Source organism: Corylus avellana, chromosome ca9 (assembly GCF_901000735.1).
Source record: "Corylus avellana chromosome ca9, CavTom2PMs-1.0".
In the NCBI taxonomy this organism is placed as follows: Eukaryota; Viridiplantae; Streptophyta; class Magnoliopsida; order Fagales; family Betulaceae; genus Corylus; species Corylus avellana.
The window spans coordinates 17,937,090-17,958,300 of record NC_081549.1 but is presented as its reverse complement, the minus strand read 5'-3'; the positions used below and the strand labels follow the sequence as shown (position 1 = coordinate 17,958,300).

The 21,211-nt window shown below is 37.3% G+C and overlaps 5 protein-coding genes across 6 annotated transcripts; 3 read left to right on the top strand and 2 right to left on the bottom strand.

The window, feature by feature from the left end:
• Nucleotides 1–266: 266 nt before the first annotated feature.
• LOC132192052 (uncharacterized) lies at nucleotides 267–2,996 on the top strand. Its single transcript, XM_059607242.1, has 6 exons — nucleotides 267–531; nucleotides 737–872; nucleotides 1,191–1,275; nucleotides 1,376–1,423; nucleotides 2,314–2,411; nucleotides 2,505–2,996. Exons 1-6 carry the CDS (start codon nucleotides 354–356, stop codon nucleotides 2,641–2,643), a joined length of 684 nt encoding a protein of 227 aa, XP_059463225.1. The 5' UTR covers nucleotides 267–353; the 3' UTR covers nucleotides 2,644–2,996.
• A 1,800-nt stretch (nucleotides 2,997–4,796) lies between these two features.
• Nucleotides 4,797–7,196, bottom strand: LOC132192370 (pentatricopeptide repeat-containing protein At2g37320). The gene has a single exon (XM_059607688.1). It carries the CDS (start codon nucleotides 7,150–7,152, stop codon nucleotides 5,584–5,586), a length of 1,569 nt encoding a protein of 522 aa, XP_059463671.1. The 5' UTR covers nucleotides 7,153–7,196; the 3' UTR covers nucleotides 4,797–5,583.
• A 1,421-nt stretch (nucleotides 7,197–8,617) lies between these two features.
• LOC132192332 (dirigent protein 17-like) lies at nucleotides 8,618–11,108 on the bottom strand. Of its 2 annotated transcripts, none has more exons than XM_059607633.1 (2): nucleotides 10,904–11,108; nucleotides 8,618–9,638 (listed from the first exon to the last, which is right to left on the bottom strand). In XM_059607633.1, exon 2 carries the CDS (start codon nucleotides 9,622–9,624, stop codon nucleotides 9,061–9,063), a length of 564 nt encoding a protein of 187 aa, XP_059463616.1. In that variant the 5' UTR covers nucleotides 9,625–9,638; nucleotides 10,904–11,108; the 3' UTR covers nucleotides 8,618–9,060. The 2 variants fall into 2 exon arrangements, with proteins under 2 accessions (XP_059463616.1, XP_059463615.1); XM_059607632.1 differs by having other exon boundaries at nucleotides 8,618–9,646; nucleotides 10,904–11,107.
• A 2,276-nt stretch (nucleotides 11,109–13,384) lies between these two features.
• On the top strand, nucleotides 13,385–16,220 carry LOC132192164 (pentatricopeptide repeat-containing protein At2g37310). The gene has a single exon (XM_059607417.1). It carries the CDS (start codon nucleotides 13,536–13,538, stop codon nucleotides 15,537–15,539), a length of 2,004 nt encoding a protein of 667 aa, XP_059463400.1. The 5' UTR covers nucleotides 13,385–13,535; the 3' UTR covers nucleotides 15,540–16,220.
• A 2,155-nt stretch (nucleotides 16,221–18,375) lies between these two features.
• LOC132161979 (E3 ubiquitin-protein ligase SGR9, amyloplastic) lies at nucleotides 18,376–19,592 on the top strand. The gene has a single exon (XM_059572210.1). The coding sequence runs from the start codon at nucleotides 18,443–18,445 to the stop codon at nucleotides 19,253–19,255; it is 813 nt and encodes a 270-aa protein (XP_059428193.1). The 5' UTR covers nucleotides 18,376–18,442; the 3' UTR covers nucleotides 19,256–19,592.
• Nucleotides 19,593–21,211: the final 1,619 nt, after the last annotated feature.

Here is a 21,211-nt window from a genome sequence, read left to right as displayed (position 1 = left end):
ATAAGAGGGCAAAATAGTCTTTTTAATTTTGCCAAGATCATTTAACCCTTGTTAAGCCGAGGGTTAATTGCAGATTTGCCATTATATAAAGAATAGTTCATATTTGATTGGGCCGTGTTTGGGTCAATATAAGAATATCTCAAATCATTTAGGCCCGGGCATAAAATTAAAATTAAAATGTGGCTAAAGTAACATTTTGAAAACATTATGGGAGTCCATTGATATTTGGATACAAATTGGGGTAAGCTTCTCTAATTCCCTCTTTGCAAAACGACAACCACCAGCTTCCCTTAAACCCATAGCTGATTGCCACACAGTGCAGTCGCAAGCTCCTTCCAAACCCCATCGAGAAAATGTCGAAGCTCAGACTTCTCGGAACCGCACTGAGATCGAACATTACGGATCGAACGGTTAGGGCAAACCCTGGCCTCCCGTTGCTTCTTCGCGATTCGCCGAGACGGTTCTCGACCGAATCGGAGCAGCCGCCCCAGGATTCGGCGGTTAATCAGTTTCTTCACACCCCAGACACAGGTGCGGGACGTTTCGTGCATTTCGAGATTTGATTTGGGCGTTTTTGTAATTTTATCTGATAATCATACAGCTAGGGTTTGAGTTTGATTCTGGGTTTAGGGTTAGAGTTTAGATCTTTTTGGGTCTGTTTGGTTGCTGAGAAAGTGTAGGGAATGGGCTGAGCATTTCACTGAAATGGGCATATGTTCTATTTCAATGATATCAGGTTCGGTCTACGGGAAATTGTTTGGAGCTACAAGGCATACACTGAAGACAGACATTGTCAAGATGCTTGATGGGTGCAAGTTGACTATGGATGATCTGAAATTCGATTACAACCGGATCTTTACGCCTATGGGAGTGTATTGCTCTCCTTAACTTCACTTTACTTTTAGAAAAAATTATGTATGCGTTTCGGCAAAAATCATCTTTATTGTGCATTATCCCCTGTTTTCTGTGGGAATTGTTAATGGTACCGGTCCCTGATCAAAATCATTGGTTTCTATAATCTCCATTTGGTGCATTCGTTGCCTCTGTTCTCTGACTAATTCTTTCTTTACACTTGGGTGGAGTTGACATAGTATTGTTTAGATACTAAAAAAGTTTTTGTTTGTTTGTTTGTTTGTTTTTTTTGTTTGTTTTTTGTTTTTTTTTTTTTATATGAATTTTGCTGTGGTCAGGGTGGTGCAATTTCCTTCCCGTTCTGCCTTTGATCAAGCTATGAGGATGATCACAAGAAAGGGTCGATTGTACAGATTGGAGAGGGTAATGCCAAGATAGATACATCTGCTAAGATATGATTTATCAGGTTGTGTTGATATGCAAATATGTCTATGGTTGATAATGTTTGTTTCTTGGATATCAGGCTGATCGTTCTCAGTGGGATTCACTTATGCCCTATAATGGAAAAACTGTAAGTCAAAGTTTTCTAGTATTTAGCATTTTGACATACCAGTTTTTTTTGAAGTTCCATCTTGTATTAGTCAAGCAACAGAAATCACTTGTGATGCTGATCTGTGGATTGGCATTATGAGAGTGGATCAACAACTGATACATGAATTCATGATGATTAAAGTGTGGGTTCTGATACTGAGTCGTTTTTAGATGAATTTTTTGACTAGTTTGCTCAATAAACTCAAACACACCCAATTCTTCCTTGAGAGAGTAATTGTACTGGGTTGTATAATTCAGAACTCTGACCCAAATCGAAGGGGTATTTACCATGGCACTTTGACTCTTTGTGCGTTGTGTCTTTGTACTAGATTGAAAATATCTGAGTGTCAGTAAAGTTCCCCTAGACTTGACGTATGGACTACCATGCTAAAACTATTACTCTCTTGAAGAATTGTTTTATTGGTTATAACAGTTTCTGTTCTTAACTATTTCAAACATTATTTGGTTAACTATTTCAAACATCATATATATATATATATATATATATATATCCATTCTGAAGATGCTTGTGCTCTAACGGATTTCGTATCTCTGCTGCTGTCTAGATGTTGTTTGTTGGTAATCATTGCCTTCTCTCTGAACCTGGAGACTGTCTCTGCAAAGATCTTTCAACTTTGCATATCGAGTTTCTATCTCTCCTCTTAAAAATATGCCACAAATATGTCGAACTTTGATTGTCTTAACAATACCCAAAACCTTTTATAATCACTATGATGATAACATTGTGCCGATTTGAACTTGAAGACTGCTGGGTGAAGCACTGTGACCTTTTCTAGTGTTTACATCAATGTATTCCCTTTTCTACAACACGTCTAATGATGTTAATTTGGACTTGCCTATTTTGGTCAGGTTTTACTGCAAGGACTCCCTCGAAATGCTACTCCTTATGATGTGGAACGATTCATGACTGGCTGTGCACATGATGCAGGCATTGAGTTGTTTCTAAGGTTTATGCCTTGAACTTTTTAAAAGAGTTAAACGGTTGTATATGTTCCTTCTGATAATTTTCTCAAGGTGAATCCCTTATTATACCATTGCAGAGCTAGAGCTGAATCCCCAGATCCCATTAAAATGGCATTGGTACGCTTTTCTTCACAGATTGAAGCAATGAATGCATTTATCAAGAAGAATAGAGGCTTCTGTCTCAATAATCAAATCTTGTTGCGGGTTATCCAGTAAAATTTTTGCGTCCCTTCCCTGGCTTCCATATCTTGGGGGAGGGTAGAATTTGTAATACTAACTAAACATGCACTGATTATGTGCCTCAACATACATAGGAAATTTCCCATTTTATAAGAGGCATTTTTGTGGCATCTTGGAATTCAATTTTAATGATTTGGAAGGATATTGCTTTTATTTATGTTTTCTCTCCGAGTTAAAGTAAGTAATGGAGGGTAGGGCAGAGCAAACCTCCTGCAATGTTTTTTTCTCTCTGGCATGCGGGGCTTTAACCTGCTAATGCTGTATGTAAAATTGACTTAAAGTGTGGGCAGCCATTTTTTCCTTGTAATAAATATGGTTTCATTATGTCATGGGATGTGCTTAGGTATGATCTTGCCTATTAAATACCTTATAATTTAGGCACTCCCGAACATGATATGGGTGAGTTTTGTTCCATCCATAGGTTTCTTTTAGAGTTTATGTAGCAGTGGCATTTTACATTTCTTCTTAGCAGTATTCCTAATATCTATTGAATTTTAAAATTAGTTCCTTTCTTAAGGGTATATAATATATTTGAGCCTTGAAAAGCTATTCAGGTTGATTATGCAACTGGGTTTCCGGTCCTTAAACGTTCCGGATGATCCCATTGGAATCTCTTTGAACATTTGCAAAAATATTTGCAGAATGCCATTAGTAAGCTGTTTGAAACACAATCAAGATTTGGTTGCATTCGCATGAAGGAGGCATATAGTGAGCAGTGAGAATAATCTGAGTTGGTGGTCGGATAAGCAGAGCAAGAATTGGCATTGACATGGGCCAAGTTGTGATTCTTGTGTGAACTTGTCCTTGTGTGGCAGCAAGGGGGAGAGACGAATGAGATTGTTTAGCCTGGTTACAGGTTAGATAGTAGTAAAAAACTATAGCTCTATAAAAATTTTGTTCTCTTTTGTTTTATATTTTCAAAACAAAAACATTAATAAACAATCAAAACACAAAACACTAGGCGCGGTGGAGTTCTGCGGGGAGGTGGGAGTACATGATATTCTACTTGAAGGGGATTCGTTACTCGTGGTAAAGGCTGTCGAGGACCCAAGACCATACTGGCTACACTATGGGCAGATAATTGACAACATTTTATTTGTCTTAGGGTCTCTACGTAGATGGAGTATTCGACATGTCAGCAGAGAGGCCAATTTAGCGGCACATGGTCTAGCTAAAGATGCAATTAGAAATTTTGAATAATAAAGTATGGCTTGAGGAGCCACCTAGTTGTATTTCTGATGTTTTTTTTAGAGCAATTGGCTCTATCTTTGTAAGGCTCCGGCCTGAATTTTATTATCTTTGAATGAAGGGTTGTCATTTCCCTCAAAAAAAAAAAACACACACACACAAATACTACTAAAAATACAAAAAAAAAACATTTTCACATTTATATCACATCAAAACCCTTTTTCAAACAAAAAAACTCCAAAATACACATCAACAAACCGAGCCTAGGCAATAAAGGCAGTCACCATGCCCCAAATAAATAAGAATTAGGATCCTATCCATTTCAAATGAACCAATTAGTTATAGTGAATAGGTATTTTTGTCCCCTTAAAATGTGAAAAGACAAAAATACCTCTCTACTATAACTAATTGAATATTATCCCGTTCATTTGAAGGTCTTCCAACATTTAGTATTAAAAGTCTCAAAAAAAAAAAAAAAAAAAATCCCATAAGAAAATAGCAGTATTAAAACATCCCATAAAAAGTAAAGACACTAAAAAAAACAACTTTTTTTTTTTTTTTTTCAATTAATAATGACAAAAAACTAATTAATTATCTTACAAGTTCATAATATAATGTATATCTTTTGCTATATATATATATATATATATATATATATAGACACACACAGACCAACTATTCTCTAAATATTGTCTTATATTTTGCTCCAGGCAATTGTGCTCATGTTGCAAACCAACAAAATGATAACCTCATTCGACTAATTTTATTGGCACCTGCACAGAATGATTGTATTGAAGTGGTATCATAATTTTAATTTTACAACTTAAATTGTCTTTGTTAAATATATTGGAGAGATATATTGAGAAAGAGAGAGAAGAGAGAGAGCGGAAGCATATAATGAACTACATTGTATTAAGAATGATTGTATTAAAAATGATATTATGAAGGATTATAGAGAGGCTATGAGTGATAGACAAGTAATTTAATAGGCTAGGGAAAGGTAGACCTAGAATGCATAAGAAAGTAAATAACCCTACGATAATATCTAATATATTCTTAACAGTCTTTTAAGTGAAACACGCCTCCGTTTTACCCCATAAAGGTGGGTCGTTCTTGCTGCGAGAATTAACAAAAATGATGGACCCCCTTTGTCTAGTACTTCATTAACATCTGCACCAAATTATATTCTCTGTGACATCAACAAGGATATTAATACTGGAGGAGAAAAGGAATACACAATCAACTTATGCTGTTTCTAGGCATTATACCAGCAGGCAGTGAAAAGGCAGAAACCTCAGTAATCTTGCTCCCAGACCCAAGCCAGAGTAGTGTTATCATTTACTCTTTCCCAAAAACTACCGTTAGATTATCTATCTATCTCTCTCTCTCTATATATAAAGTTACCTTTATATGGAGGTCTGTCAAAAACTCTTATCCCATGCTAGAGGAATGAAAAAATGTAGAATGCCACTCTGGAATATAGATTCATCGTTTACAGTAGATGAAAACAGGAGTGTATAAGCAGACCCACTCTTACGTGTTTCCATCTCTACTCATCTATTGCTGTTGATAATACTCTTGGAATTCAGTTTGTGTATCATTTGGATTCTCTTATTGAAAGCCCTTCAAGGAAGAAGTAGCCATTCGTCCAATCCAAAATCAAACTGCTTAAAGGCAGGACACATCAGGTGAAGTAGATAACCACATGATGATCTGCCATTTCTGAACTTACCTTAACGGATCCATTACATTGTCAACCTCCTCCTCATGCATATCAGGCTCATAGCCTAAAGTTCTCATATGGTCTACCAAAATGTCCAAAACAGCAAGAATTTCGGTCAGTCTGGTGTTCGAACAGTCTTCTACTCTAAATTGGTAGACACCATCTTTTATTTCAACCCAACTGCACCCTGGATTCGTTTTTAGCCCTCTATCTTTCATCAATTTCCGCACCGTCGCTGCCCGATCCCAGTACCCCACGCTGGCATACAAATTTGCCAACTGCACGAGGGTAGCAGGGCAACCCGGTTCCAGCAGCAGCCTGTTCTCTGCAGCCTGGATGCCAATCCAGACACTCCCGTGAAGCCTAGAAGAAGATAGCAGGGAGCCCCATATAACAGCATTGGGATAGATAGGCATTTTTTTAATAAAATCTAGAGCCACTTCTAGTAGTCCGGCCCGGCCAAGAAGATCAACAACACATGAATAATGATCTAGTTCTGGTTGCACACCATGTTCAGCCATCCAATTGAAGTAGAACCAGCCTTCTTTAACGAGACCTGCATGGCGACACGAAGAGAGGACACCAAGGAAAGTAATGGCATCAGGTTTAGCGTTTTGCTTCTTCATTTCTCCGAAAAGATCAATCGCCTGCAGTGCAAGCCCATGCAGGGCATACCCTGCAATCATGGAGTTCCACGATACAATATCTTTACCATCCATCTTTCCAAAAATGTAAAGCGCATCTTCAACAGCCCCACATTTGCAGTACATTGAGATGAGAGCATTAGCGATGTGGACATACGAATCGAAACCCATTTGAACTGTTTGACAATGAGCACTTCTCCCATGCCCAAGAGCTCCACTACCTGTGCAAGCACTCAGAAGGCTCGTGAAAGTAAATTCATTGGGTTCCAACGTCGAATTCCTCATCCGATGGAAAAGCCCCAAACACACATCAACCTGCCACTCTTGTGCAAATCCAGAAATAATAGCTGTCCACGACACCACATTTCTCACAGGCATTTCTTCAAAAACCCTATATGCATTCTCTAACTCGGCGCATTTGCCATACAGACTTATCAAAGAACTGCCCACATATACATTGTCAACGAACCCAGTTCTTATTGCTAAGCAATGATACTGAATACCAGCACGCAGATTACGCGTAGACCCGTATGAACTCACAGCATGTGACAGAACATTCGCGTCGACTCCCACCGGTTCCCTTTGCAAATTACGCTTAGGAATCATATTCTTCCTAGAAGATAATTGAAGAATTTCATCGAACGCATCTGGGATCACAACCGTTGAATTTGAACCATCAAAATCATCGCTACAATCTTGGTTTGAAGCTGTTTGTAAGATGTTTTGAACGAGACGAAGATGGGTTTGGCGAGTTGGGGTGACGCAGGGTTTCGGCGCGATAAGGTCGAGAACTCTCAGCGCTCTGTCTAGCCTCTTGTTTTGCGGTGTCTGCTTTCGTGTTTGAGAATTGAAAGGTTTAGGATGTGAAAGTGTTTGAAAACCACAAGAAAGTTTCTTCATGAAACAGCTTTGACGAAGAATACCATTCATTCCTGAGCTATGCCCATGAAGCTCACCAGCGATCTCATATCATAATGCGAGTATTTAGATTTTTAAGAAATAAGACCCACAAAATAAATAAAGCAAACTACATTTATCCCTCGAGCATATGAATTTAATTTATTAAATTTAGAGAATTACTTTTAAGAGGAATCAAGCATCATAATCTCCGCACCTTTCTCTACTATAGTTAAATATTATTTTTTTGAAAATTTTTTTGACCATCTTGATAACACCCTTTTTACAGCCCACAATCAATAATCGACACATAAGCAAAAACATAAAAAGTGCACAAAAATAAGTTAGACCAAAATACACTAGATTTTAGGGTGATAAAATCTCTAAAGGGTTAATCTTTGACTTCTAAGCTTTAGTCTTAAATCCAAAAATGAGTTTTGAGGCAGTAAAAACGTGGTTTTGGGACATTAGAAACAGGTTTTGAGGCATTAGAAATGGATTTTGAGGCATTAGAAACGGGTTTTGGGGCATTAGAAATAGGTTTTGAGGCGGATCATTGCCGGCGAGATTTGAGGCGTTCACCACCGACCAGACCCATGCTGGCTACGGGTTTTTTTCTTTCTCTGATTTGGTGTGATTGTTCTCACTTTTATTCCTTGCATTTTTCTTAAATTGATGATATGTCACATAATAATTGGAGGATGCAAAAGGGGCGTTATCAGAATGGACCTGATAGTAGAGGCTCTCTATTTTTTGTATTAGTTTTACAACAATCAGGAGAGAAAAAAAATAAACTCTAAAAATTATATAACTTTAGATTTTTGACTTTTGAAATCTATGGAATATACCTAACAATAGTTAAATATAAAGTAAGGAACCAACCTTATTAAATGAGTATTTTCAGAGTTTTATTAGATTTTTAAGAACAAAACTAAATATAAAAAGCTCATTGTTAATGCTCAAACTTCTGCCATATCACAAGATGCAAAAATGCATCTTTTTAACTCTCCAACCTAGTCACTATTTCTCCACTAGTAAGGAGTACTATTTCTCTCTAAATCTTTAAAAAAAAATTTAAAGTTTGATATTCTCTCTTCTCACAAGAATAAAGAAATTCTTTTAAAAATGTATTTAAATGAAAGAATGAAATTGAAGCCCTAGTTTGGGGAACCAAATGTATAAGCTTTGGAAAAATGAGTAGCTAAAATAGGAAAATGTGATTTTTTAACTAAATTAGAGAGTAAATTTACAGAGCCATATAGAAATGCTCTAACTTCTACCTTATTTACAATATCTCCAAACTTCAAAAATTAGACAAAGATTTCTACAAAGTGCTTGTTTTGAGACTTATGAGAAATGAAAAGGGTCAAGTTGGAGCCATTTAATCAGACGGTCCAAAGGTCTTGCATTTGATCAAGACATCAAATGACATGTGGTTAGAATGAATGGCTTAAACTAAACAAATGCTATTTTTTCATTTTAAAAAAACATGTTAGCATGCCATTTAAATGATATAGCATCATTTATACTATTAAATACAACAACATTAAATAAGAACCATAAAAAACCTTGTAGCATTCTACAACTGCCACAGATGCCAAGCAGACTAGCAAATCCGTGATAAGTTTCCAACCTTCATTTCCAAGAATAATTTTTGGATGGCAAGGCCACGAGAAAATTACAACATTTTGAGAACAGGCTCCAACCAAGTATAGCTAATTTTGTTGATTCTACTACAATTGCATCACATTGAAAAATTACAAACACAACAAAAATTTGGACTAAAATCATCAGATTCTCAGTTCCATTGTTCACCATGTAAGAACAGCTATTCACATTTAGGCTTCTCTCTCCAGTCACATAATGTTGTTTAATCCATGTTGCAAGGTAAATCGTCTGTTCATCAGTTTTGCGAAGCAGTTCATATATACCTTCTGAATTCTATTCATCATCCTTTGAAATGGTGCCACCTACTACTTGCTGTGAACTATTGAAATTTGTCAATGAAGCCTCGTCATGCTCTGCAATCTTCTTTCCCTTACTTCCCAAACTTTTGGCTTGATAATTTCGAGATTGGGTCACATTTTTTCCAGACTTATTAACAACTTTTTTGTTTTTCCTGATAGTCTTCAGTGCTAACGATCTCAGTGGAACTGTTATGTCCATGGGCAGGAGCACCTCTTCCAACTCACGCCAGTCAAGATCTTCAAAGTCACCATCGTCATACACCACCCTGTACCACCCTGCATCTTTATCAAATTCGGTAATCATACCAGAATAATAATGCTCCCCAAACAACTTTTGAACTACTCTTCCTTCCAACCATTCACCAAAAACAGTGTTCCCGCTTAACTCTGCATCATTTACAGTGTTACAGACAGCAGGAATGATGTCGCTCGGGGATATGTCAGGCACCCCGTTTATAACTATAGCAGGCTCTCCTGGTAACTTGAAAACCTCTGTTGATGAAGACCCTGACTCCCGCTCTGTGCCCGTGTTTTCCATTTCCAACAGTCTTTCTAATAAGCTTGTGAAAAGAGAGCAAAAATCTGTGAGAATAAGAAATGACTATCCGTTCTTTAAATAAGCATGATATATCATATTGAAGCTTTTGAACTTGAGTAGCTTTAAACATAGTCTCAAGAAATAGTCCCATTCCAAGCCAAGCTAGGTAATTTAAGGACCATGAGACCCACAATTATTTAACCACAGAACATTCATAAGTCTTGCTTCATGGCTAAGTGCAACATGGGTTCTCTGTGGTAAAGTTGTTCACCAAATGTCACCAAACGTCGCAAACGAAATCCTCAGAGAGCAAATAGGACTTTAGTTATTATTGTGAGAAAGTCGCACCATGAATTGGTTGTAAAGTTTGTCATTCACCTTAGTCTCTCTACCAACACATTTATCAAAACGACATTATAAACTCATGATTTTTTCTTTAAGCGAGGCCTAATCCCACTTCAAACTCACTGAAAAGTTCATAAGAGATTTACCAAAGGCTCATATAAGTTTGTCGGGTTCTTTTTTTCATTTTGAATCAGAACAAAAACAACCCAAAAGTCGTCTACAATCTCCTTCCAGCTCTCAAGTATGAGCAGAATCAGCTGAATAATTTCAACCAAACTGCTACTAACTCACATAGAGTCTGATAAATATGGAATGTTGTTAAATCTAATGTGTTTTAGTTCTCTCGAAAATGAAACATCATTACTAATTCTAGGGACAATCATATAAAGTTCAAACACTATATGTAACTGAATCTTTTAGCATAATACTTATACACTGCTAAATTCATGCATAGATCTCTATTGAAGGAAGTTTTCAACCACTAAAAAAGCAGCCAACCTATAAATGCTCTGAACCACTCTTTTTTATCTCAAATTCCCAAAAGTAGCATATATGCTTTTCAGTTTTCACTCTCACCATTTATAGCCTTTTATTTGGTCACTCACTCTTTCGCTTTCTCTAGTCTATGGTACAAAATCAAAACGCATTTACAAATATGAAAAAAAAAAAGAAAAAAAAAAAAACACAACAACAAATATTAAATGGCAAAGTGAAAATTTTTCATTTCCAACGTGAAGGAAGCAAAAATCCTAAACCTAATCTCACCAAAAGCCGCAAACGGATTATCATAACAAGAATTGGCATTCTCTACATGTGAATAAACCGTAGAAGAACGACGAATAAATTTCCATATTTCCAGCTAATAGCATCACATTTTCCTTATAATAAAGTAAATGTGAAGATTGGAAGCATAGAGAGAGTATAACGAAGTTACCGTTTTCCAATTCTCCCAAATCGTTCGTCAAACAGAGCGGAACATAGCAGATCGCAGCTCAGGCAACTTCGAAACCCTAGAAATCTTGCCCTTCCCCTTCAGGAGGACCTAAAGCTCACTGCGAATGGAGCTCTTCACTCCAGAAAGCACAATGCAACTGTCTCAGCCTCTCAGGTGGTAATTGCAAAATACTGAAATAGACTTTCCTTTTTTCGAATTTTATTTATTCCGTCTATTCCAATAATTATTGGATCCGGCTTCTATGCGCTACCGCATAGATGCGGTTATCCAAACGGTGCAGTTTTGAGAAGGGAAAAAATAGGTTTTTTTTTTTTTTTTTTAATAATAAACAATTATTTAGGAATTAAAAAATATAAAAAACTAAAAACTAAATTAAAAATAAAAAACAAAGCCAAAATGGGTGGCCGGCCATGAATTTCAATTTCTTCCTCTATCACAATCCTTAGCTCACGAACTTCATCAACTGTTTCTCCACCGGACCCACCATTATTTTGTGAATTTCCCACCTGGGCTTCTTCGTCTTGACCGAAATTTTTCACATTTGGCTCCGGTTGCACAAGAGAGAAGGATATTTAAACTAGTAACTTCTGTTTCATTAAGCATGATCTCAATCGATTGAGCTACCTATTAATGGCCGTATCTTTTAAACTTACAAAACAAAAAAAAAAAAGAGCGATAAATTTTAACAAACTAGCATAATTCGATTCAGAGAAGAGAAATAGTAATCACATTGAAACGTTTCTATTCACTTATTCATTAAGTACTATGCTAAAAGCAAGCTTAATCAGCAGCATCCACAAGACCACCACAAAAGCAGAAGGGAAACGAAAATCAATTAGAGTTGACCACCAGCGGAGGCGGAGCACAAGGTGGAGGGTGGACTCCTTCTGAATGTTGTAGTCGGCGAGGGTGTGCCAAGTGGCAGAGCTAGGATTTTTTTTTTTTTTGTAGGGGCAGAAAGTGTAATTAATAATTAATATAATATAATGTTATATTTTAATATTGTTTATTTGATCAAGTAACACTATAGTAAGACTATACCTCTATTTTATTCCCAAATGTGATGTATTTTATCAAAAATTAATAGTGATTTAAAAATCTATATATTTTTGAAAATAAGAGAATGACATGAATCTTACTTAAAGAATTACTCTAATTTACCCAAAAACCAACATATATAAATATTTATTTAAAACACAATATTGTATTTCAATTAATTACTTCTAATATTTAATTATCTATCAATAATATGCAATTTTTTTTTAAGATATTGTCTTTCAATTCACACTAACATCTAATACCTTTTCTAGAGCAAAAACATACTAATAAGAAAAGAAGATTAGTTTAAGTGGTTGAAATGCCACCTATGTGGCCTGAAAAAAATAAAAAATAAAAACAAAAACAAAAGAAAAGAAAAGGAAAGGAAAGTGGGCCTTGGAGAGATGAGAGACTTCGAGACTCGAGAGAGTGAAAGTTAGCGGCTATAGACTTTGAGACTGACGCGCTAACTAGCACCCTTGAAACCCACGCCTATCAGCATCTTTTTCTTATTTTTCATTTCTCACATTTAAACAAAAACTTTTCACATTTCTTCTTTAAATTCATGCCCAAAAAAGGTATTGAAAAAATAAATCAAATGCAAGTATGAGAATAATTAATTGAAGAAGAGAGAAGCCAACCAAAAGAAGAAGCAAGAGAAGAAAAGAAAATCAAAATCAGAATTCTCATTAAAGATCTGCTATATATTTCTTTTCTTTTTATTTTCTCTAAGCAAATGAAGAAGAAGAATAAGAATAAGAAGAAAGAAAAATAGTAGGGCTGAAAGAGGAAGAGGGCTTAAAAACCCTAAAAAATTTAGGGCCTAAACAATTTTTTTAGGATTTTTGCAGGGGCCACTCGCCATTGCGTGTATCCGCCACTGTGCGCCGGTCCTCCAATTGCTTCCCGGCAAAGATGAGCCTCTGCTGGTCTGGAGGAATCCCTTCCTTGTCCTGTATATCATAGAGTTAACTAGCTAAGTATTAATTAAAAAAAATAAAATAAAAAAATCGGTTGAAGATCACGTCGAGGGGAGATTTCCATTTCCTCACAACCCACGACAGGGAGAATGTGGGATCTCCTCATCTCCCCCACCCGTGGCAGGCCGGAGTGATCTCCCATGCTTTTTATTTTTATGTAACTTTTTGATATGGCATGGGGAACACATGACGGGCACTTAGAAGCATTGCCTTGCTGAACAATTGAGTTTTTTTGACGGACCATGAACAGGGGGACTAAATATGTTAATTAGATTACCTCAAATACCAGCTGTGATAAATTTTGAAATCGAACCAACTATTTGCTAATGGTCTAAAGCCCAGCTACACAATAACATTTGACTTGGGCCATCAACACCGAATAGACCAACCTTATAAACTGAACCAAGATGAACCCACAACCATTATGGGTTTGGTTTTTAGGTCCATTTTTGATATGTTTACAAAATTTTGACAGTATGTCTCAACGCCTATACCCAAGCATGGAGCAATCAAAAGTTTCTCCCTCGTTCAACAGGGCACCAAGTGCACCCTGGATAACACCGGAGGAGTTAGACAGACCAACAATGTAAGGAATGAGGATCACAAAGGCATTGAACATTCAAATACCAACCACCTCCAACGGCTACGTCCAACGATCCCTACAAAGCCTCTTGGCAGCCAATGGCCTCGACTACGGCGTTTATGGCTACCTCATCCAGCACTGCACCGACCACAGCCTCGTCCGCCAGGCCAAGCAGCTCCATGCCCGCCTCGTCCTCTTCTCTGTTATACCCAACAACTTCCTCGGATCAAAGCTCGTCACTTTTTACTCCAGATCAAATCACCTTCGTGAAGCCCGCCACATGTTCGATCAAATTCCCTGCAAAAACACATTCTCTTGGAACGCTTTGCTCATTGGCTACTCTCATCAGAATATGCACTTCGACACGCTGACACTTTTTTCGTCTCTGGTTTCCTCTAGTTTTAAGGATGTGAAACCGGATTGTTATACGATTTCGTGTGCTTTAAAGGCATTGTCGTCGTTGTCTTTTGATTCAAGGTTGGCCAAGGAGGTTCATTGTTTTGTTCTTCGACGTGGGTTGGACTCGGATATTTTTGTTGTCAATGCCTTGATTACGTACTACTCGAGATGTGATGAGATTGGCTTGGCGAGGACTGTGTTCAATAGGATGCCCGAGAGAGATATTGTGTCGTGGAATTCAATGATAGCAGGGTATTCTCAGGCTGGATTTTATCAGGAGTGTAAGGAATTGTATAGAGAGATGTTAGTTTCAGCGGGTTTGCGGCCCAATGGGATGACAATTGTCAGTGTCTTGCAGGCGTGTGGGCAGTCGACAGACCTTATTCTTGGCCTGGAAGTTCATCAATTAGTAAACGACTGCCAAATTGAGATTGATGTTTCGGTTTGTAATGCCATTATTGGGTTGTATGCAAAATGTGGTAGCTTGGACTATGCACGAGAATTATTTGAAGAGATGGGTGAGAGGGATGAAGTCACCTATGGATCGATAATTTCAGGTTACATGGTCCATGGTTTTGTTGACAAAGCAATGGATCTTTTCCGAGAAATGAAAAACCCTGGATTAAGTACATGGAATGCTGTGATTTCAGGTTTGGTTCAGAACAACCGGTATGAAGGAGTTGTAGATTTAGTTCGAGAAATGCAGGCATGTGGTTTTAAGTTAAATGCCGTAACACTTTCGAGTATTCTCCCTACAATTTCATACTTATCAAACCTAAAAGGGGGGAATGAAATACATGCTTACGCTGTTAGAAATAAGTATGATTGCAATATTTATGTTGCAACTGCCATTATAGATACTTATGCAAAATTAGGGTTTCTTCACGGGGCACAACGGGTTTTTGATCAATCAAAAGGTAGGAGCTTGATAATTTGGACAGCAATAATCTCAGCATATGCAGCCCATGGAGATGCTAATATTACTCTTTGTCTTTTTAACGAGATGCTAAACAATGGGATTAGGCCAGACCCGGTAACATTTACAGCCGTATTGTCAGCTTGTGCTCATTCTGGAGTGGTAGAAGAAGCTTGGAAGATCTTTGATACCATGTTTACGACGTATGGCATACAGCCATCAGTTGAGCACTATGCTTGCATGGTAGGTGTTCTTAGCCGAGCCGGGAGACTATCAGAAGCTGCAGAATTTGTCTTTAAAATGCCAATTGAACCGACTGCTAAAGTTTGGGGTGCATTGCTCAATGGGGCTTCTGTTTCTGGTGATGTTGAACTAGGTAGATTCATCAGTGATCGTTTGTTTGAGATTGAGCCTGAAAACACTGGGAATTACATTATTATGGCAAATTTGTATTCTCAAGCTGGGAGATGGGAAGAAGCTGATAAGATCAGGGAAAGGATGAAGAGGATTGGGTTGAAAAAGATCCCAGGCAGTAGTTGGATTGAAACAAGTGGAGGATTACAAAGCTTCATAGCCAGGGATGTATCAAATGGAAGAACTGAAGAGATATATGAAATGTTGGGAGGATTGCTTGGGTTAATGAGAGAGGAAGGATATGTTTTGAGGGACGAGTTAGATGAGGAAAGTGTTTGTAGTTGACACCAGATCATCAATATCGAAGAAATTATTTCAAAATAGGGTTGCGCTGACTGGTTTAATGTACAACCATGCATTATTAGGCCAAAGTGAGTCACATTGTTTGCTCAACTTCTGATTTGGATACCCAATCGATATAGCACCTGGATACTTAGCAGTGGCAATGTATGGAGTTCGGAGTATTGTAGACAGAATTGAAGTTCTAAAGTGTTCCATTTTTGTGTAGATTAGTTCTGTGGCCTGGCATGGATGCTTAGAAGTTGTAACAAGCGGTGCTCCCAGAAAATTTAGGGATATTTTTTTTTTTAGGAAACGATTTGTTGATATCATATCTCATAAGCGAGTCAGAGAACTCTTAACACTGAGCGAGGCTTCCATAGGGGGCCTGTTTGATTGACCCTTCATTAAAAACTAAAAAGCTTTGGTTGCAAAAATATGTTGATGAGACTTAAAATTTCTAGCTAACCCAGAGGTCAAGGAGAGCCAGATCTAGGACTACCCTGAAAATCAAAATGAAGTCCGTATTAGAGGGATTGCCTGTGCTTGACTGGCAATTTATGCCTCTAATGTGGTAAATTTTGCAATATCAGTGAGAGACAATCTCAGCTTCCTGCGTGCTAATTTGCTAAATGCCCTTTGAAGTGGCTGATGCTTGGTGATTTATAGACTGCTGCTCTTCGGGAATTACTTCAGCCACTCTAGAGGTTAGAATCCAGACTCTGATTATCAGTTAATGAATTTCTGTTTATGCCATATCAATATGATGAAAAAAGATGCAAGAACATTGGATCCCCATTGTTTACTGCATAAATTTCTAAGCGTGAGCTCAGGTTGATGCCTTTATGAATAATAAAAAAAAGCACTGCATGATATGTTTTGTGAAAAGCAATTGGAAAATGGACATTTTCTGTTGAGTATTGTTCTGCGTATAAACTTTTTGAAGTCTAGACAGCTGACAATAACTTTTGGATGCACTGTGGCGGCACTTTTTACAGAGGTTGCTTAGTTACATCAGTAGCAAAGTGCAAGAATGTTCATGGCTCATCGTTATACTTTAATTGAGAGGCTTTTGACCGTTTCCTTTTTTTTTTGGTTGGGAAATCCTTTCTTCCTCTTTACACTTCTAGTGCTATATATTATAGAAATTACATTATATCTATGCATGAATATAATGATATAGAAATGTTGAGACTTTACTTTACCCTTTTTCCTTCACATCTATATGATCTTGATGCTACTCATCTAGCTTGTAAACACAAACAAGTTGGTGGAACTCCAAATAAATAAAATAATCATCGAAGATATGATGGCGGTGGATGTAAATGTGAAGAGTGGACAAAAGGCCGTAACAAGCGCAGGTTACAGCTTGTGATTGCCAGTTTCCACCAGCCTCGCATCATTGCTAGTTTAGTTTGCTGGGGACACAAGGAACAAGCCATGGATGGGCCAACGTTGTTTCTTTCTCTTTCTGCTTGTTTTATTTCCCCTTACAACTAGGCCTTCCTTTATTAGAGATAATGAAAAGAAAACATTGTTGAACTGGACGCTTACTTGTGGACAAAAACCCTACATTCCAACCCAATACGCGGGTTCCACATATCAAAAACAAATCCCCCTAACTCAACATAAAATACATTTTCTTTTATTTTCCTGTAAATTAGTTCGTTTCTTAAAATATTTGTTAGAATATTAATTAAATAATTGAATTTACTGTTTTTTTTTTGTAAAAAATCTTTTGAGATAATCGATGATTTATTTTAAAAAAAGATTATGTTCGAACTTTGACATGTGTAATTTGATATTTTCTTCAAGTTTTATGGTTAATTACTATTAAAAACAATGATTAAGCTTTTAGGATCTTATTACAAACATATTATTCATCAAAGCATTAATTTGGAAACAGACAGAAACTACACATTTCAAAGTCAAAAGGACTGATTGAATTTGAGGCTGTAGATAACAAATATCGTGTTGTACGCTGCCTCAACGTGGCTCATTGCCATGCCTTTCGATCTTGACGCATTGGGGTCACACGATCATTTTACATTTTTTTTTTAAAGAGGTAATAGTACAACAGCTAACCAAAAAGAAGAGAGAAAGAGAGATTAGGAAGTTTCTCTAATGAGAAAAAAAGGCAAAATAAGAATGATTTTCACTTTGATTAAATACCGTCTATCTAGTGAGAATTAATTCTTATTTTTCATTGGTGTACTATAGAATAAGTCCTCAAGAAGCGAGCCTCTTTAGTCCATTTAGTCGGCCCAAGTAGGTCCATCTTTAGTGAGCCTTATAGGTTGATTGAACCTAGCCTGACCAAAATAAACAGATACACAAATGCTTAGACTGTCAACACCCCTTTATTCTCGGTGGCTAAAAAAAGTGTGAGTAAAGGCTCCATAAAAGAAATGGGAAGAGGAACATTAAGAGATTACATTCAATTCTAACATAAAGCTATTTTTCTTATACTATCTCTTAACTCATTTCCTTCTTCTAAATAAATACTAACTTAAGCATCGACTCTCTACTCAACCTCAACAAGACACTTTATGCTTGTCTTTCTTTCTCTTTTTACAAGGTCTCTCAATTGCAAAATTGAGATCAACTCATTTTTTTATATATTGATTCCTATTCTCTTAGCAAAGAGTTTTCAACTAAATATTTGATAAATGCTTTCAACTAAAGAGATTTCATTGGATTTGGTACCTATCAAAAGAAAAGAAGACCAAATTGGTCATCCCCTTGGTCCATCCCCTCCAATCCCAAAAATAAAGAGCACAATTTGCCATTAAAATAAAACACAAAATTCCAACAGTGGCAGTCAAACCCATAAAAAGCCACATATATTCCACTCATTCCTCAAACTTCCACCCCCTCTTCCCTAAAGTGAAGTCCGAGCACACGATCCCATGATGACAGAAACCACCGCCATCATGGCTGCACTCTCCACTCTTTCTCCTCCCCACCTCTCAGATCTCACCCTCTCGATACTCTCAGATATCCGCCACCACCACCACCGCCTCTCAGCCATCCTTTCCTCCCCGATCCTCTTCTCCCTCACCCTCCACCACCTCCACTCCCTCTCCCTCCCACACAAGACTCTCCTTATTGCCCGCCACCTCCTCTCCGCCCTCCGCCATCTCACGCGCCACTTCCACCCCAAACAACCGCCACCTCCTCTACCTTCAACCGCCGTCAAACAACGAGACCTCGATGCAGTTTTACTCCTCCTCCTACTCTGCGAAATCCGACAACACAACCCAGAAGCTCTGGAAACATCTCCCACCAAATGGCGCGAAACTCTGAGCGAGCTCTGGTGTGACGCCATGCTGACGCTCTCTGGCATTGGGTTCTGTAGTGGGTCGGTCTTGATTCCGTACATTGAAACGGCGGTGAGGTGCTGGAAGTTTGTCAGCGAAATGAGTTACTGTGGCGGCGATGGCGGCGGGAAGGTGGCGGCCTCCCCGGCGGCGGTGGTGTCACTGCCGTCGGTGGAGGTGAGAGGGCGCGGAGTGGAGTGTGTGATATGTAAGGAGGAGATGAGAGAAGGGAGGGACGTGTGTGAGTTGCCATGCGAGCACTTGTTTCATTGGATGTGCATTTTGCCGTGGCTGAGGAAGAGGAACACGTGTCCCTGCTGCAGGTTTCCGCTACCCACAGACGATATCTACGGAGAGATCCAACGGCTGTGGGAGGTTCTGGTCAAGATGGGCTGTACCTGATAGTATGATCATTCACCAAGACGTAGCTGCTATTGCACCGCACGTGTCATAATCGTATGGGTGATTGCGATAGACGGGAGAGATGGGCCCACAATGGATGATGAAGATGGATGGATCGTAGAGGATCGCTTGTTTATTGACAAGACACGTGTGGTTAATGCTAGCGGCATATATGGTGCGTTATTTGTAGCTATATAAATGGAGGATACACAGATATTTATAACTTACATTATTACATAGAATAAAAACAGATAATTATAGGTCGGTGGACATTGTAACACAATTCATTCTAGTCCTTTTCTATGTACAGCACAACTTGGCAGTCGATTTGCATTGATTTCTCTTACATGATTATGATTTATGAGAATTCTATTATATTTATGTATTATAAGTTTTATTTATTATTATTATTTTTGTTAAGAAATCGAGTGGATCTATTATTAGGAAATCATCTTAAGCATAACGTTCTATAGAAATGATATCAAAGATACAATGGAAAACTTTCTCAATAAGACTCTGTTTCACTTAAAAGATAAGTTTTCCTTCACTAGACATTGGCTTGCACCATTTAAATGCCGTATGATATGATTAATCTTCTATTTTTACAAGCTATTTAAAACCCAACGAACCTTCTCAATTATATGTTCATGATCCAATCACAAAGTAGAACACCCATATCCTAAATCCTAAACCTTACACATATACTTCGACACAATTGATTGTTTACTTAACCAATACGTCAAAAACTTTTAAAATGATTTTATATTAAGCTGAACCAATTAAACGATTATACTCCAATTTTTTTAACCATGATCATAATAGCTCCCCCACTCCTTATCTTTGGCATAAGAAGAAATTTAAAAACCAATACGAATTATGAGATGGGACACATACATCCTTTTGTTATGATTGTACTTAGAGTTTAATTATACACATTCCGTGAATGTTTATTATACCTTTTTCTGCATAAGTAGATTGTCCCATCCATTTATATATGATTGCATATTGACAGATGAATGTAATAGGGCATGTTACTTTTCTTTTCCTTTCAAATTGTTCAAGTTCAATGTTTCACATTTCATCCAAGAGGTTAAAAAAAAAAACCATATTCCATATATTTTTCACAATACAAATCGTTACACATACCAAGGCCCAATTGTCAAGCCGATGAACCCATTACCATTTGTAGAAAAAAAAAAAAAAAAAGTTTTTTTTTTTTTTTTAAAGACCAATATAGTGGTAAAGTAAACATGCTTTGGGAAACCCAGCAAGGGATTCGTAAACAAACAATGAGACCAATGCCCATGAGAGCCTATTGAACGTAGCCTAAGGCCAATGCTTGATTGTCAATGAGCCCAATATCATTTGGAGAAGGAATAAATATGGATAGTAGGACTGCATATTACGAGCCCATAATACCTTTTATTCTGCATTTGCATTTTAATTTTGTAGATGGTAGATATTAGTAACTGCTCGCCCAGTTTAGGGTGGGTGGAATCTGCCCATACGGGCGGACTTCTTCTTTCTCTTTTTTTTTTTCTTTGTTTTTTTTGGTACTAACTGCCCGTAACATTTGCTTTGCATTTTAAGTTTTTTTTTTTTTTTTTTTTCGACTTTTTATGGGCTTCTTTTAGGGTTTTGGGAATTTTATTTTATTTTATTTTTTCTAACTATGGACTAAATTCATATGGGCGTGTTTTTTAAAAACTTTTTATGAGCTTTTTTAGATGGACTTAATCCAAATTTTGAACTAAATACACTTGTTAACTGTAATATGAAAATACAAATTGAATTGTAAAAATTGGACAATACAAGTATTTATAAGTTGAATTCTAATATGAAAAAAAATACATCTATTTATAAACTTTGGACAATAGAAGTAAAAAAAAAAAAACATATGAATTGACTTTAATTGTCTTGAAATAATGTTCATAGCTAGATAGTGGACACATAATG